The sequence below is a fragment of the Phacochoerus africanus genome, chromosome 6, assembly GCF_016906955.1.
Source record: "Phacochoerus africanus isolate WHEZ1 chromosome 6, ROS_Pafr_v1, whole genome shotgun sequence".
NCBI lineage: Eukaryota > Metazoa > Chordata > Mammalia > Artiodactyla > Suidae > Phacochoerus > Phacochoerus africanus.
The window spans coordinates 103,035,629-103,054,783 of record NC_062549.1 but is presented as its reverse complement, the minus strand read 5'-3'; the positions used below and the strand labels follow the sequence as shown (position 1 = coordinate 103,054,783).

Here is a 19,155-nt window from a genome sequence, read left to right as displayed (position 1 = left end):
TATCATGTTCATTTTGTCCTTTTTTTTCTTTTTTTGATTTTTTTAGGGCCACACCCATGCCATATGGAAGTTCCCAGGCTAGGGGTTGAATTGGAGCTACAGCTGCCGGCCTACACCACAGTCACAGCAACTTGGGATCTGAGTCTCATCTGCGACCTACACCAGAGTTCACAGCAACGCCAGATCCTTAATCCACTGAGCGAGGCCAGAGATTTAACCTGCATCCTCATGGGTATAGTCACATTCGTTTCAGCTGCACCACAACGGGAACTCCTAATTCTTATTTTTGAGAATGCTCTATGATAGTTGTAATATCTGTGTATTCTTATACAAATCTCTTTCTCTCTCTCGTGGTATACACACACACAAGGTGCATGGGACAAATGCTCAATTTTTGTAAACTGATGAGACATGCAATCAAAATGATTCGGGATTGCTAGCCTAGAGCACTGGGCTTTTAGTGATGAATAACACACCTACGCTAAAGTTCATGCCATTCACTATGGAGTAGAGGGAGGCAGACACAAACAACCACAATTTAATGCAGCAAGATGAACTTTGCCTCCAGGAATCCAAGAGAATTTCACAAAAGAGATGGCATCTGACCAGGGCTATTTGGCTGGTAAATGGGAACATCTAAGTCTAAATTTTACATAATTCATTTAACTCAGTGCACTTTGCACTTAACTGAGAAAGGCGTATAAAGTGAATTGAGTGCTAAATGGCTAAAAAGGGATGAGCTGGACCTGCTACCAAAAAAACTATAGCTTCGTAAGCTACAGGGATGGGGGCAGTGTGTGTTCAGTTACAGTGAAAGGCAGATGTGCTTTGATATAGAAATTCTAGATTCACAGTCACTTCATCATGCCTGATCCATCTCTAACCTGACTTTTTATCTACTCGAAAAACTCCAGGTCCCAAGGGCTCTAGACAAAATCCTCAGTTAATATCTTCCAATTCGTATTTTTATTTTCCCTACCTAATTTGGTTTACTGTATTGCATAGAGGTCAGCATTCTAGATGGGGAATGTTTTTAGCTTGGGGAATCAAGCCTAACAAGTATCTGGGCCAAATGTGTGCCCACATGAGCCTGCGTTTGGCCAGTTCTTTTACAAACTTTAAGATGAGGGGAAAAACGTGCTCAGCAAAAGCACAAGAGAAAACTCCCAGAGAGCTTGCTCTTTGGTTTGGATGAATGACTATGTGCATTAAACTTAAGTGTCAGTTCCTAGACTGTAGCGACTGTGTCTTAAAAGAGCCCGAAGTAACAGTAATTTGGAATCAGGATGCTTGGGTCCGATGAGGGGCTCTGACTTTCTTAGGGGCAGGCACAGGACAAGTCACCTAACCTCTGAAGTTCTTTTTTGCTTGTTTGTTACATGAGAATAATAAGACGTAAGTCAGCCTCACAAAGCTGTTGGAATCAAATTTGACATTGTGCCTGACAGTAGTTTTTATTCTAAAAGGTTATCTTCCAAATGTGGGTTATTATCATTCTTGTTAATAAGGTCCCAGCAAAAAGCATTGCCTGTTTGAGAAAATATCATGGTCCATAAAATATCAATTTAAAAAAGACCGACGGAGGGAATGAATGTGGAAGAAGAAGTTTTGTTTCATCAGTCACTCAATGATGATGCAGAAATTGCTTGTGGGGACTCCCATTGTCACCCTAAGCCTTGGACCTTGCTAACCACCCCCCCTCCCCCGCCCTCCCACCCCATACAAAAAGACATTCCCTCAGGGTCCAGCTTTTATTTCTGAGAAATAAACAAATAAATGCATGCTGATAGGATAACAATATCATGGGTTGGCATTCTGAAAATGCTCTTTCATTTGAACCAGGGTTTTACCGACACTGTGCCTGAACTCAACAGGCAGTTGTGGGGCTATTTTTGGACAGGCAGAACTTCCAGCACCTCTTAAATCACAGCACACAGCCACTGCCCGCTCCACCTACACACAGGGCGGGACTGCATACATAAAACAGGACGCTAGCCCAGGGTGAGACCGAAAAACTCTTTTCCCCGTCTGATGACTAATACTTGTCTCTGCTTTCAGAACGGGGAAAGCGTCATATACACACTTTACCAATGCAATCCATTTTCTTTTGCTTGCTCCGAAAGAGGGAGGAAAAGTGTGTGTGTCTGTGTGTGTGTGTTCCTCCAGTGATTGAGGAATCCTGAAATGAACCTCTATAGGAAACCCCCGACAATGTTCTGTGGATGGTTTTGCACAGGGAATGGAAACAAGTTGGCAGGAAGAAGAATTCTTTCTGCATAATTCAAAGCAGACATTTTACTAGGGAAAAAGCAAATCAGAAATTTGCTGTCAGTCCTTGAAATTTTATTAGTTACAAAAAGTAATATATTAGGCCCTGGCATTAAATCCAGATAGGATCTATCCTTTTTTTCTCTCGCAATGATATTCCTAAAATGAATCTCTGAGAGTGTAATAAGACTAGATCCTCATAAATTCAGAGGACTCAGCAGTGGTGGCCTGTGACTATGGCACATGTTATTAGACGCTGCTCTGCTTCTCTGCAGCTCCAGAGATAAATCAAAGGATGATCCTCTAAGACTTGAGAATAAACTAATGACACGCTCCTTTTGAGGAAGAGGTAATTCAATGAAATCTTTCCCAGTGAGTGAGTCTACAGTGAGTTTGTCTTTTTCATATAAATTCTTGATACAGGCTAAGGAGGATAATAATAAACTTGATCATTTTGAAATGTTTGATGTGGTACAGGGTGCTCTCCAGGGCATCCTGCTGGCCTTGCTCACCTTCAGAGTTCTACAGATTTCAAATGGTTATAAGCACTGTCATCCAAACAGGTATGAAGCTATAATAGGCAGTTTTAAAGGCAGGGATTTATTGAACAATTTCACTTTCTCTGGATACGAATGTTTATAGGGCTGGTTTCCTATGTTTCCAACCTCTAAACTTATAATTACATGTTTTTAATATATGTTTGAAGCAATATAGGGATCACAGTTAACTTACACTATCAGGCTACTTAATTGGGTTTGAGAAGGGTTTTTTTTTTTTTTTTTGCCAATTACGTTTGTGAAATAGACAAATGGATGGATTCTAACATCTACACATCTCTTTGAAATTCACTTATTCAATTAATATTCTTCCAGTTTAACAGGCACAGTAGCTTTTCCGGAAATATAAATGAATTGCTATCTAATAGTCAACGCTCTCTCCTTTAGTCTGGTCTTTCTTCTTCCTTTCCTTGCTACCAAAGATTGAGGAAAGAGAATTTCAGAAATAGAGGTCACACTAAAAATATGTAGAAGCATGAAAATTGTTACCATACTTCCATTCCAGCTACAAATTCTCTCCCTCTAAGGAAGCAGGGCTTTCTGTATCTTTGTTGCATCTCTGACTGGTTGGGTGAGTACCCTGCCCCTCCCTCTCCCCTCTTTCCAAAACACCCTGTCTGGGGACCATTACCCTTTTGGCTGAAAGTCGTGAACAATAAGTGAGGTCAGCCACAGGGCTCAATGAAGAACAGGCTCAATTATAACCAGGGATTGAATAGCTAACTTTTACATCAGACTTGTACAAGATATTAAAATGTCATGAATTAGCAGGAAACAAACAGATTATTTACAACATGATGGGCTATGAGCCCTGGAGGGCAGAGACCAGGTCTAACTCAATCTTCTGCCCATTATCCAGCTTGTAACAGAAACTCTGCAAATGTCTTCTGAATGAGGATTGGGCTGAGTGTCTGCAATATCCTTCCATCCAGGGAGATGCAAAAGAAAGATAATGCAAAATGGGTTTAGAGGATGCTAGGGTTTTTCCAACTTTTTTGGACCTATATTTATGGCAGAAAATGTTTCCATCACAAACCACACACATACACATAGTTGCCACCAACTACATATCTGTAAACACCAGGTCGTCACCCACAGTTAGAAGACCCTGGTGTAGGATGTGGGACCAAGAAGGAGACAATGGAAGGGACCAAACCTACTCAAAACTACCAGAACCCAGGAAATATTACTGAACTACTATTGTTAAAATGGTGCACTATGTTCCACCTGTGGTCTTTACCAGTAACTCTCACTAGTCCCTCATTAAATAAGTTAGGTTTTTTTTCAGACAGCAAACATCCCTTCGATACTTATTATGTACCAGCACCGAACTAGGCACATAAGGATACAAAAAAATTAAAAAGACTAAAACAATCTGACTTCTGTTTTGACAGCTCCTCTTAGACGCTCTCTCAGACATATCAAATTTAACCTTTCTCAATCTGTACTTCCAAACTTCCCCCCAGTTTAATCTCTCTCTCTCTTTTTTTTCTATGGGAAGATATTTGCACTCAGTTTCTCAAGTCAGAACTTTGGAATCACTCCTGAAACCCTCTTCTCCCTCGCCTCACATCTCACATTATAGCCATTCTGCTAATTCTTCCTCCTGAACATACCGGGCCTGCTCTCTCTGTCTCTACCCGGATATGCCAGTCACCTCCTAACTGGTCTCCTCACTTCCATGTTTGCCTCCTGCCCCCACCCCAATTTATTCTTCACTCTGCAACAGGAAAATATTCTGAAAAAGAACTCAGACTGTATCACTTTCTCCTTCAAAAGCCTTTATTTCCTAGAAAAGTAAAAATGCAAACTTGCTTAACAAGGACTTACCAACTCCTGCAGATCTAACCTCTGCCCACCTCTTTTTCACACTCGGTCTAATTAAATTTCCAGGCACACTGGCTTTTTTCATTCCTCTGATAGGCTGACATCTTTCCTTTTCTGCATCAGATTCTTTGCATGTGCTAGTCTCTCTGGCTGAATGTTTCCCCCCCCTCTTTTTCGTTGGCTCTTTTTCATCTTTCAGTTCATCTCCAAACACTCAGTCTAAAGTATTTTCCTCTATTATTACTTCTGATTTAAAGCAATCATTCTAATGTATAATTGTGGGCATATTTGTTTGCTTATCTGACTTTTGCTTAAAGTATGTTGTCCCCATTCAAATGTAAACTCTATGAGGAAATTATATCTGTTTTATTCACTAAGATAAACTCAACCATAGATTTAGTACATGACAGACATTCAAATATTTGTGCAATGCAAGAAAATGAAGCATTTCTGAAGCCTTGTTATTATCCCTTGATCATTTAAAAAGCTGTGTATTCCGTACACACGATGGAATATTACTTAGCCTTGAAAAAGAAGGAGATTCTGACATATGCACAGTGTAGATGAACCCTGAAGACATTAAGCTTAGTGAAATAAGCCAGTCATTAAAGGATAAATACTGTATAATTCCACCTATTTGAGATATCTACAGTTGTCTAATTCTTTTGAAACAGAAAGTAGAATAATGGTTGTCAGGGGCTGGGAGGAGAGGAAATGGGGAGCTGTCATTTACTGAATAGAGCTTCAGCTTTGTAAGATGAAAAATGCTGTAGAGATATGCTGCACAACAATGTGAATATATTTAACATTATTATACACTTAGAAATAAAGATAGTAAATTTTACATTTCTTTACAACAATAAAAAACTAAGAAAACCTGCACGTAGATGTTTCTATTTTTCTTGCTTTCTAAAGTACAAAACTGCAACAATCACTGTGACTGAGAATGGACATTTTAAAAATAATAATATTCATTATAATAGCTAAATGTTATTGGACACTTACTCTAGGTCAAGTATTACGCTAAGTATTTTGTATCTCATTTAATCATCACTACAGCTTTATGAGATAGATACTATTTTAATGATGACTTTACAAAGAGCAAACTGAAGTTCAGCAGAGTTGTGTAACCTGTCCAAGATTATATAGCAAGTAAGTAGTAGAATTTGCATATGAGCCCAAGCAGTATGGTTTGATCAGTGCCTCTAAATCCTGGATGTGGGTCTCATCAAACTAGCAAAAGGCATTCTGGAGGTGAACTTGGCTCTCATTAGCCTAGGATTTCAGATAGATCTCTTTTTTTTGACACCTTTAACTCTGATGAATATATAAATATTAACTTCCCTCTTATTTCTCATTTTTCCCTCTTCTTTCTCCCAAGGAAAAGACCCAGTCACCTTAACCATATAAAATCTTAACTGTAAGAATTAAAAATTTCCATATTTCCCTGGTGGCACAGTAGGTTAAGGATCTGGAGTTGTCACTGCTGTGGCTCAGTTACTGCTGGGTTTGATCCCTGGCCTGGAAACATGCATATGCTGCGTGTGTGCCAAAAAAAAAAAAAAAAAAAAAAAGAAAGAAAGAAAGAAAAAAGCTTTTTAAAAAGATTTAAATATTCCTGTTGATTCAAACATTCGGGCAGAAGCTACTCATCAACATGGCTCAAAAAATAACTAAAATTGTCTGGCACCTTCATTATCTATTGAATTATCTTCATTGTTTTCACCTGAGTAACAGGAAAAGTAACACCATATCACAGAACTACCTAGAGGGTTAAAGTTTAATTCTAATTACTAACAGTAGTTGCTACTCAAATGTTAAACCACAACCACCCTTGTAGAATCTCAACTCTTCTTCATGGCATGCAGTGGCTTGATATGCGATCTCAGTTTGCAGAATGGGGATTGAACCTGGGTCACAGAGGCAAAAGTGCTGACTGCTAACCACTACACTCCTTGAACCTAAACTATTCTTAATTTTTGTTTAAGACAAGCAGAAGGCTTCCAAATCAACAAGTTACTGAAACTGCCTCAGCTTCACTCTAACATTGGCCAAGATCCTGGCAAGTTGTTGAGAAGATTAGGTGAGCTAATATATATGAAGCACCCAGCACTCAAAACTTGGGATAAACTAAACGTTCAACAAATGGTAACTATTTTTATTACCACATATAAAGGGGGCTATTCACAATCTTAGATAGAGGAATACGATGAGCTCCTCTTCTTGGTTCCTTCTCTGACATCCTTTCAGTTCTGGTGGGTGTGTCGTGTAACATGTTGGAGCGGCTCCAGACACCCCAGCCATGGCAGTGACAGCCAGTTTTCACTAGCTGAACCTTGTTTTGTTCTTGCAGCTGCTCCTCCACTGATATCTGTGTCTTGGAATCCTCTATTAGATTGTGTCCTTGCCCAGCAGTTCTCCCGCTGACCGAAAATCCTAGCCAGCACCCCAGCCCTTGCACGGTGTATGCATTTCATGCTAATGAACCCCAGGGTCCTTCGCTTCGCGTACCACTCCTCCCCAGGGACTACCTGCCTCCTCCTGGACTGCTGACTTCTTGCCACATGGGCTTGGTCAGCTGCCTGTGCCCCAGGGTGGAAAAGAGCTGGGGACACGATTTGGATGTTTTGAATGCCTTTGCTTGAGTTACGCTGTTCTTTGAAAACAGAATTCCAGGTTTCTGACTATGAGAGGCAAACAGTCGCACCCCAGGAGCCCATTCCTAAAGTGATGGAGCCCTGATCTTCTGCCCCTCAGTGACCAGCCTGGCCTTACTTTCTCTGCTGGGCTCCTCTGGCCTCCTCCAGAATGTGGAGGCTCAGGGCCGATAACCCATCCAACTGCTCTTTTTTTCCCATCCTGACAAAATTCCTTTGGTTGCAACTTTTCAGAACCCTCTACTCTATAGACGTTTCTAGCACTGGGATTTCTCCTCGTTTTCCCTTCTTTGGGTGAGAAATGCCTCCAAAGCCCAGATTTTGGCACAATACCTCCTAGATTGTTTTTATAGTCCCAACGTAGTCTTCTTTGTTACGGCTCCATATTCCTAAATTTTGTTCCAAGTCGCTATTTTACATTTATAAATATCAGGTTGTATTAATTGGTTCCAGCTTTAAAAATGTTCCATCAGAGGTTATTTTCTGCTATTTTGATAGTGGTTTCTAAACCTGGAGCGCCAAGGCCCTGATGGGGGCCATGTCCTGCAAGCGTCCCCAAAGGGCTGATGCGGAGCGGAAAAGAGACACAGACCCCGGGCCGTGCTGTGCTCTTTGAAGACTGGACTGGCCATAATAGCTTCAAAGAATTTCAACAAGTTCCTAAGACATGACCTTCCCTTTCCGAAAACCACGTTGGCCAGGCTTGCCTTAATCAAGCTGTGCTTTTCTAAGCATCCTTTCACTTGATCTCCTGCAGCAGTTTTTAATACTTTCCCTACAAGTGAAGTTAAACTAACTGGCCTGTAATTTCCTGGTGTGTCCCTAAGCTCTATGAAATAACGGCATTAGGTTGGCTACCTTCCAATCCTTCCTGAATTTTTTTGTTTTGGTTTAAGACGCAGGGTTGAAAAGGCCAGGGAACGCTTCCTGTCTCGCTTTCCCCCTTCGTTCCTTCCGTGACATACTGCTCTCTCTGTTCCCAGCAGATCTGCCATTTTAATAACTTCAAACCTCTTAAATGTGTTCACGTAGTATGTGTTCCTATCTCTGAAGCATGAGTTTCCCATTTTTCATTTTGACAAGGGCCACCCCCCTCAAATACGGGCCTACAACTCTATTGAACAGGCTGTTAATTCGAGGCACAGTTTAAGAAGTGAGTTTCATATTAGGGATCTGGAAAAGGGCAGCAACTAGATCATAATTAAGTCTGTGTTCTTACTTGTGAATTATTAGGAATACATGTTGGGGAAAGAGCTGGGAACTATGTCTGCACACCCAGGAATAGGAACCACAAAGGGAACTATGACATTTGGGGATTCTAAGCCAACGTATGAGCAACGTGTCGTAACACTGGGGTGAAACTAATTAGATCTGAAGATATAAAATTTGCATCCTATACCTCTTTTAACTGCATGTGGTTTATTACTCTCATACTGAATAGCACAAAAATCTTTCCACATTTAATGATCGCCCAGAATTTTTCCCCAAGGGAAAACGCTCATTTTAATACATAACCTTAATAAAAAGTTTGATTTTTTACTGATAGGAGGAAAGAGGACAATTAATAATTATTTGTAAAGTCACAACATATCACATAATCTTTAGGATTGTCCAAGTTCCTTATTGAACAGAATTGACTATTCTTTGGTGTAAGTGAGCCATTAACTAGGACATAAAAAACTTTATTCTTTATACATGATTTTTATCTCAGCAGCCTATTGGGTTTTTGTGCGTATGCTGACCCAATCTATCTTTCCTCAGGAAGTCACAGGCAGGCACGTAAACCACGTAAGCCCATGTGCCTTCCAGATAGGGGGGGACGATGGTCGCCCTTATGAAATGAGAACTATGGAGTGGAGTCTAAAACTTTTAAGAGAGTTCCCGCTGATGGCAGGCAAGTCGGGTAAACAAGTAGCTGCTCAATTAGTAGTTTTTTCTTTCTAATTTACTGAAGTCACAATGTCAAAGTCTGAACATTTTACATCTTATAATGCTCACAGGTCGTGTATCAGATTCAATCCCAGGCAGGAGACTCTTTTCCTGGATGACAACAGACCCCTCTCTCCTAGGTTAACATTTCAGTTGGTTCTGAATCAGCATGAATATTTTTGTTTCGGGTTTTGGTCAGGCCTGAATCTACCTGCAAATGAACAGGTCAGATTCCCTATGTGGGCCACGAAGGACACCACACACACACAGAGATATTTGAGCATATTTAGTGAGTAAATTTAAGTGCAGGCATGAATCTGAAAGCATGAATTTTCTTTCCTTCCCTAGTGTTTGACATGGTTTCTTATGGATTTCCACTTGTAGGATTTTAAAGTCGTAATGAAAATATGTATGAGGTTTTCCTTCCCTATTCCGTGCCTGTCGTACTAGGGAACTCTAAATTCAGTACATGTGCATTCAGTCTTTTCTCTCACTCCCATGCTTTGCTTGAGCGGTTCCCTTTCTTAGAATGCCCTCTCCCTCATTTGAAAGGCTAACCCTATCCATCCAAGGGGGAAAGCTCTGAGCCCAGTGAAAGGGTGCTGGGCGGGTGGAAGAGTGGAAAAATCTGAGGCTATGTGTTTAACTATGGTTAAATCCAAGGTCTTCAATTTCCCAATTCGTAAACTTCCTACCTTCCCTATGCTTCCATCTCCCCTATGTAAAATGGGGGTATTTATATTTCCTTTTAGAAATGGGACATGGGTTAACTGGGATAATGCACTTAAAAACTGTCAGCTCCCTTTCCTTTGCAATGCCACCTTCTCCACAAAGCCTTTCTAGATCTCTCTCCTCTCCAACTCACCCTAGCTAATGGTGACCTCATCTTCCTTTGAAGGCCCAGAACACTCTAACTCCCCCTCATGGACTTCACTATCTTCTGCATTGTGTTACTCAATTGAACAAACATTTATTGAATACCTACTATGTGACAGGCATACACACACACACACACACACACACACACACATATCTCCTAACTAGTCCTTAAGCTTCTTGAGGTTAGAGTTTTTAGGGTATTCATATTCTCTTCCTCCCATTGTCTAGATAGTGTTTGACACTTAGTGCTTGCACAAGAAGGTACTTGTTAATTCCTTGGTATTTGGTAAAACTGGGCACTCATAATGCAGGCCAAAAAAATGTATATCCATTCTCACCTGTGTACACACTCTCAAACAGGAGCGCCTGGTGGAAATTGGCTTATGTGTGATGCCAGCCTATGGGATCACAATTTTCTTCCTCCTCACTATTAAACACTACTGCTCCAGCTACTACCTCGACTGCTGTAAGAATAGAGAGTGAGGCTGTACATTCCTGAGACTCTACACAAAGGAGAATGTTCTCTTCCCATTCCCACACGGGTCTCCAGTGTAGTTCCTCCTGGAGCAAAAGTCGTCTCCAAGAAGAGAAGGTGAAAGAACACGTGAGCTACGTCTCTGTGGACTTACATGAGCACAAACCTAAGCAGGTTTTCAAAGAACTGTGGTTTATAAATAAAGACTCTCTCATATATACAATATCATGGCTAGATGAAAACCTAAAGTTTCAGGGGGAAATGACACAATTTCAAAACGAGGCTGTGTGTACACAGCACCAAGCCATCCAAATGAAAGCCTGAGCAAATCATTTAGGAATGCGGTCTTTGCTAGCCCAGACATTTCAAGTCGTTATTGGAAATACGTAATGTGGTTCTGACACTCTTTTACTTCTTGCAGATCAACTGGGCGATAGGAAAGTTTTCCTTAAATTCTCTGCTCCTGATCGACCGCAGGCTGGGAAACCAGAAAGCCCAATTGGTTAGAACTGTGTTTAATGTAAGAACGATGAGGCTCTGATTTCAGGCCAATGAGAGTGTCCTACAGACAGAAGGCAGTTGTAAATGCATGGCATTTTTAGTATCTCTTTAGAGTTCTTCCTTCTCCAAAATGGAGGTCTAAAAGGAAACAGAACTCCACGAGTTTCCTATGTGACAGAACCAGTTTTGTTAGATTATCTTTTCTTTACCCTATTGCACAGTTTCCTTTGAGAAGGAACATACAAGTCTTCCTAAACAGGCTCCTGAGTTCACCTGTGGCCACTGTCCTAGTCACTAAAGACCATGCAACATTTTAAGCAGAAACAGAGTCCATAGCAAGCTGTCCGTCTGCCTTCAAAGTCCAGAGGTTTGCAAAGAGTTTGGCTTCTGGGTCTCTTTCACCACCACCACCCCTAAGTGCCTTGGGGGCTCTCAGGAGGAGCTGCCTATAGCTTTTCAATTCTCTTGGAAAGAGGGGCCAGAACAGGTCCTAAGTGTGGAGAGACTGAGGCGGGAAATGTGCCCCTCTCCTCCAGATGTGCATTCTGGCCCTGGCTGATGCTGCCCAGGAGCCCAGATTTGTTTTAAGTTTTTGATCCATTTCTGCCACAGTGATTGACATTAATGCATGGCTGGTGCACCCCGGGGTCCCATCGCTGTGGTGCTCATTCTGCCTTCGCTTTTCTTCTGGAACCATTCAGAACAGGGTATGCGAGAGGGAGGCTTATTGCCCAAATGCTCCACTGGAAGAATGTGGGGGAGCCAGATGTGAAACGGACCTCCCCTGAGTGAAGGCTAAGAGGAGCCCCCGCACATGTTGGAGAGGAATGGCTTGCTCAGTGAACTCTGGGTGTGCAACATCGTGCTATCCCACATCCAAGTCAAAATGCCTGTCCACATTAGACGTCAAAACCGGCCTGTTATCATCTCTGATTTTCACCGAGCATCTTTGAAGAAGAAAGAGTCCTTGGGGGGAGGGGGGGCTAATTGATCCCAGGCCTGAGAATGGGACATGGATTGCTATAGCTACTTCAGAAGAACACGTCCAATATTTTAAATCCAGGTATCACATAATGGCTCAGCTGGGGCACACACATGCAGGATATCACAAAAAAAAAAAAAAAAAAAGCTAGGAGGTGTGGTATTTGACTTCAGCAGCGCCGAGTGAGTTTGCCATGATAGTGAGAGTGGCGTAGCACAAGTTAATGCTATAAAATCCACAGTCCTGGCAATCGCAAATACATCCAATGGAACTTGTTCAGATAGAACTCAGGCGACACGACAGGGCCCGTTATGAAACCATCCAAGAACCGAGACACATAAAAACTTTATTGGTCATCACTGAAATAAAGTGCAAACAAGTTCGTCTTGAAAGATCCCCAGATCTTCATGCTTTCGGTCTGCAGGATCATAAAATAGTGCCTGACAAATTTTAAGTGATATTCTAATTAATCACTGGATTTTTACAGTTTCTTGTAAGCTGTAAGGTGGATATTAACAAGGCGGGGTAAGAGGAAAGCCTCTGTACTGAGCCTGAGTCCTAAGACCTTTGCACAAAACCCTTTGGTCAGCCAGGCCAGACTTCTGCATCTGCTAGAGACGGAATGTACTGTTCATCTGAAGGTGGTCGTTATTTTCACACTGATTAAGTAGACTGTAAAATGGACGCGAGGTTCACAAATGGATGGAAAAGTATTCCAGTTGTTCCTCTGCCCTGTGCAGGAAGCCCTTCTGGGGCATTTTTACATTGTTTCTTTGGTGAAACTACCTCTTGGTCATACACGCCTATCACGACCCCTGTAATACCATCACACACTCAGTAATCACCATGAAAAAGTATGAACCGACACTTACGTATATACGCATTTCTGATTTATGGTCTTCAAGTGGCTACGGTGATAGTGCAGATCATCTGGGACAATTTCCTTCCTAATGGGGGATCTTGTTAAAAGGGAGGCAGAGTTTTTACACGCCCACCACTGGGAACAGACAGCTCCAACAAAGAGGAGGGGTTTGCTTCCAAAGAGTGACTGCAAGTTTACCACTTAAACAAGTCTCGTTTCTACAAATTACAAAAATATCTTTCATCGATATGTTCACCTACCTCATAATATAAGGGCACACTACTGCCTAGAGGTTTCTTTGCCTTTTTAGAGGTGCTTCCAAAAAGTGCACTCGTTCCATTGATCTGTAAGAAAATTCATCCATAGTGAATAAAAAGGCTAACTTAAAGAATACTTAGGTATATGTAACTATCAAATACCTAGGTGAGTTGAGGGGTAGGGGGACCTAGTAAAGAAGAGAGAGTCATCGATTAGCTCAAATATTTATAGTCACCTTTTTTCCTTTTTTTTGGTAAACTGTTAGTAATTACATGAGTACTTGCCATCTGACAGAACTTTTCTGTGTTATCATTCCCCTCTAACCTCTGACAGCTATGGATCTCTGTAGGCTTCATTTTTCAGTTAGTTATGGGTTTCTCTGGAACATTAAGTAGTTTTATCTTTTATTGCTATTGAGTCTTTTATTAAATAATTCCTCACGGAACCTAGCATGGAGCCTGGTATGACCTCAGACATTTTTGTTGAATGAATGAATGTTGAATGGGCAACATTCACGGACAAAAAAAATAATAATAATAATCCTTCCAGATTAGACAATTCAGATTTATTCCAGCTAAGTGTTCCCAGTAATCCACCAAAACTTAACAGTTAAGAATATCATCGTCCTTTTCATTTATTAAAAAAAAAATAGTCTGCAAGGGGCTTAGAGGTGGGAAGGGACAGGTACCTCCTGGAGAATGTCTTGCCATGAAACCACGCTGAAGAGTTTGCGCTGAGGGGCTTGGACAGCGAGGGTGAGGGCTCCAATGAGAAGCTCGTCCTCAATCCGGTTTCCAACTACAAAGGCGATGGAGGCCTTCCAATCGTTCTGTTACAAAACCAGAAGAAATGTGATTCTAAGTACTCCTGGCTAGATAAGTCTGGATCAAAGCCTTCCACTGAAAAACAGGATAACGCCTATAAACCTTACCTTAAAGACAGAGTTGACCACATAGACTGTGTGGGTTCCTGACTCAAGCAGCCACAAGGCGGCAATATTGTGCCAAATTTCATGCAAATTTGACCAAAAAGCCATTTTCTGGAGAAAATAGGCCTTTTAATTTTATTTGTAAGGTTTTTATTTTTTCTATTATAGTTGATTTACAATCTTCTGTCAATTTCTTCTGTACAGCAAGGTGACCCAGTCATATATATATATATATATACCTACATTCTTTTTCTCAAATTATCCTCCATGATGTTCCATCACAAGTGATTAGATAAAGTTCCCTGTGCTCTACAGCAGGATCTCATTGCTTAGCCTTTTATTTTAAGGAAGGCATTTTTTTTTTTAAGTCGCACTTTCACTAAAGAATTCTGCCCGGAGTTCCTGTCGTGGCACAGTGGTTAACGAATCCGACTAGGAACCATGAGGTTGCGGGTTCGATCCCTGCCCTTGCTCAGTGGGTTAAGGATCCGGCGTTGCTGTGAGCTGTGGTGTAGGTCGCAGATGCGGCTCAGATCCCGTGTTGCTGTGGCTCTGGCGTAGGCTGGTGGCTACAACTCCAATTAGAGCCCTAGCCTGGGAACCTCCATATGCCACAGGAGTGGCCCTAGAAAAGGCAAAAAGACCAAAAAAAAAAAAAAAAAGAATTCTGCCCGAGATAATTTGATATTGGGAAGCAATAGTTCATTCATATATCACAAATGTACATTAAGATACAATTGCCAATGCAGGAATCTTTGTTTTGTTCCCTGATACATCTTAAGGCTCTAAAAAATGCTAGGAATATGGCAGGAGCTTGATAAATATTTGCTGAATGTTGGGTAATATTGAATAAGTGGCCGAATGGACTTTCCTATGAGGCAAAATTCAATCCCTAAACTTTTGTACAGCACAGAACTAGAGCACATCTTTTCCTCCTGATGTAACACAAGACTCTCTTTGCTAATTCACATGAGTTCTTTACATTCTCAAGAAATAGGCTGCAACATTAAATTTAAACATGAAGTTTTTCATCAAATAATTTAAAGACGTACGTTACTAAAAAACAATATTCTTATTCAGTAGTCCTTTTCTGTCTATTACAATTTCTGTGGGGAAGAAGCAATTCTCTGGAGGCAATTAAAAACGGAATTTACTGAATTTCCCATTGTGTGGTGCTGAGGAAAAAGCCAAACTCATGCAAATCAGGTCTAGTGCTGGTGAACACTCACCACCTAATGGGGAGATGGACCAAGCAAACACGATAAAGGTCTCAGGAATGAGAGAAAATAATACGAGAGGGCACTCTGGTCTGTGCCCTCTGCAGGCCTTCGTTCCTCCTTTGATAAAATGAAAGGGTTGGACAGGGCACTATCTAAGCTTTCCTCTAGCTCTGCTCCAGAGATCTGATACAAATAGAGTGAAAATCCCCCTTGATCAATTCCAAAACGGCATCTAAGAAGATGCGGAAAGAGTTTACACAGATTTAACGAAATGCTCAGTTTTGTGTGGTTCTCTCCAGTTTCTGCCCAGCTCATCGTCAGGGGAAAGCTGAACTCGGGTACAGATGGGAGAAGAGACCTTGGTGCAAAGCCTTCCTTCCCACCAAAGAGTGATCATCCTTAAACTCCTCTCACTTCTCTCCACGGAAACTAACAAAACCCACCCGATTTTCAACACTGTTCCTAAAACAAACAGACAAAAATCACACATACAAGCATAAAAATGTGCTACGAGGTGTGTATATGTGTTCGTGCACATGTACATGCATGCATGGAGATGTGGTCCTGCGTTTCCCCTTGCTACACTCGGTTTAAGATCTTTTTTTGGTTGGTTTGCTAATTCACTATGGGAAGACTGAGCATCTGTTTTTCAAATATCTTGATTCTGAAAAGCAGGTGTGATATTTATAATGCATTCTTCTGAAAAAAAAAAAATGCCATGATCACAAAACGTGACGTTTCCCACATTGGAGGTCTCTCTGTTCTCCGGTCCGCTCCCTCAGTCAAGACTGCAATTATAATCACGCTTAAAGAAGGAAAATCTTTCATTCCACAACAAAGCAAGCACGGTTCCTGAACAGGCAATACTTCGATGGTCCTGCCGGTTCGAGGTTCCTTCGAACTTCCAGGTAGGAAGTTCCTGTCCTATGAACTTTCCAGCACTGAAGATTTTAATGACCGCCTCTTTCCCCTTGTCCTACCCCCTCTTGTAAGTCTCCTTGCCAGTATTCAAAAGCTAAGGGTGACAAGAAAAGGGCTGCCTCTCAGCTCTTTGGGGAACAATTCAGAGAGAGGGCCTTGTAATGCACTATCCACCTATTAGTATCTGGTATCAAAAGGCAGGTGTTGACTGTTTCAGACCAGAAAAAAAAGAGGGGGAGGAGGAGGAGGTAGGAACTAACAATTACCCAAATCTGCCATGTGCCAGGCATAAGTTATCTCATTAAATCCCCGAGTAATCCCTTTAAATAGGGGCACTAATACTTTATAGATGGAAAAACAGAGCCCCAACAAAGTTAAACAACTCGTTCAAGGTCATTTTGGCAGAACTTCATGGAGACCACATACGTGGCTCACAATTTTCTGATCATTTCAGAAGAGATTGAGAGCAAGCCTTTGGGGTCAGAATGCCTTTCCATAATCCTTAAATTGCACCTAATGGCTACGTTGGCCACAGTAAACACAAGGTTGAAGATTTATGTCACATGTTAAAATGTACAGAGCCTTCAAAAACAGATTATGCAGTACACCCTGAACACGTCTAAGATTACTTTTTTAAATCAATGATCGTTTTACAAAGGCTAGAAGAGTATAAGGACATTTCCCAAGGTTGGCTCTCTCTTGAAGCCCATTGCTCTTGTTACGTTGCTCTATGATGCATCTTAAAATAAGATAAGATCTGGGAGTTCCCACTGTGGCGCAGCGGAAGCGAATCTGATTAGTGTCCATGAGGATGCGGGTTTGATCCCTGGCCCCACTCAGTGGGTCAAGGATCCAGTGTTGCTGTGAGCTGTGTTGTAGGTTGCAGCTATGGCCCGGATCCCCCTTTGCTGTAGGCTGGCAGCTGTAGCTCCAATTCGACCCCTAGCCTGAGGACTTCCATATGCTGTGGTGTGCTCCCCCCCCCAACAAAAAAGGCAGAAATAAGACCTGTTCCTCTGATTCTAGGCACTGCACTGAAACTTTTGCACTCCCTGTGATGTCCCTGAGACAGTTCGACTGTGCTAGAGCAAGTTCAGAGCTCCTCACCAGGCCCATCGGGGGCTAGGCCCTGTCTCTCCTTTGGAAGGGGTCTCAGGAGGCCAGCTGAGGCCCACACTCCCATCTGCACTCTCTAGCCCGCCAAACTCCTGCTCCAAAAATTGGGTCTACCTGGCAAAATAGAACTCATGGAGGACTTTGTGGGAGTCATAGATCAGTGTCTAATTGCATTGCCAGGACCCAGGTAAGCATGAAATGGACTGATGGGACTGCAGTAACACAGCCGGTCTGCAGGGAAGGATGCACTCCCCGCATGCTGCACTAGGGGGCAGCGAGATGCCAGGAAACGCATGCTATTCCACTAAGGAAGGGCACCTCCCGGTTCTGCGTCTAATTAGGAAGGATTGTTAAATACGTGACGCTCTGCAAATATGAACTTTTTTTCGTAGTACTTCAGGATAATGGCAGATTCCACATCTCTCCTAACTGGCAGCAGTTTTTGAAATCAGAAATTATTTTGGAAAAAACTCCAACCCAATTTAAATTTGGCAAGCTGCTATTAAGATACACCCTTCCACCTGTATCCCATCCCCAAGACACAGCTAAACACAGTCCTTAAACTTGAGCTCGTGGGGCAGGGAGAGAAACGAGGACAGAGAAAATGAATGTTGGCCAGAGGGGAGAAATGAAAGCACAACGCACAGAACTGATTCATCACACCCGTGAGTCCTGCAGGGCTCCTACCTGGGCGTGAATTTGCTTAAGACAGTTGAAGAAGTTTGGGTGTAATTAGGAGCATACGCCTGGAGAAAGAACACATTAATCATTTCAGGAAAACTACCCTGGATGTATCCAACAGTGAAGGAAGAGGGGTTGAGTCTGGCACATCTCAAACACCTTAGGAAATAAAGTCAGCTTTCGAGTGCCTGGAGACATACAGTGGACATGGTTATGGCTGAGTCTTGCCCTCTGGCAGTTATTGATAAAGTCATTCAAAGGATGGAATGAAGTCATGTATGGACACAATCCATTACCTTTTATTTACTTTACCAGCCTCACCTAATTTGAAGCCCGGCGGGAGGGCGTCCTAACCCAAACACTTTACACACAAGACTCCTCCGGCAAGAAAGCACTCGTGCAAATGCAGAACCTGGCTGGCTTACATAAACCCACTGTCCCGGAGACTCAGGGTAGACCCGCAACTATTTTTCTTTCCTATCTGGCACATTCTCCTAGTTTTACCCAGGCATTCCTGTATCCTAATGTAATCAGCAAAACCCTTTCAAAAATAAGCGAAAAGCAGCTTTTGGATGATGAGAATGAGATCGCTTCTTTCCGTGAGCAGAAATCATCAGTGCCTGGGGATCAGCACAGGCAGGCACGCAGGCAGGCTCTCTTCTGCTGTCACTGCTAGCCTGATGCTCAGGGCCAAGAGCCCCACAGTCCTCTCCCCAGAACTGATCGGAGCCCGTGGAGCTCTAGGAAGCAATAGCAGTCAGCACCTTTACTGGGAGAAGATGTTATAAAAGCCCCAAATAAAATCAGTGCAACATTGAAAGAGGCAGGTTTTTGTCAAGAGTTACTGAACACTGCAGATAAGCAAACCTGCACTTTATGTCGATACTCCGCTGACAGCATCACCTTTTTGTTAAGCAGATTTACTGCCAAATGGACAGGGATTTGTCAATGTCTTTCTCATACTGGGTTTTTCCTTCAAAAAGAGTCTTGGATCTCCATCAGCAAAGGAGTGTTAGTACGGGCTGTTGGCCAGCAGAAGAAATATTTTTATTACATTGAACTGGCTGCTCTAATGGTATTTGTTAAAAAGGGAT

The 19,155-nt window shown here is 42.1% G+C and overlaps 1 protein-coding gene across 1 annotated transcript in view; it reads right to left on the bottom strand.

Moving 5' to 3' along the window:
* SPAG17 (sperm associated antigen 17) overlaps positions 1 to 19,155 on the bottom strand; it is a 249,707-nt gene that overhangs the window by 197,600 nt on the left and 32,952 nt on the right. Inside the window, exons 2-3 of the mRNA XM_047784894.1 lie at positions 13,884 to 14,024; positions 13,198 to 13,281 (exon numbers count right to left, since the gene is read on the bottom strand). Of these exons, the coding sequence (XP_047640850.1) occupies positions 13,198 to 13,281; positions 13,884 to 14,024 (225 nt within the window). The remainder of the gene's footprint in view (positions 1 to 13,197; positions 13,282 to 13,883; positions 14,025 to 19,155) is intronic.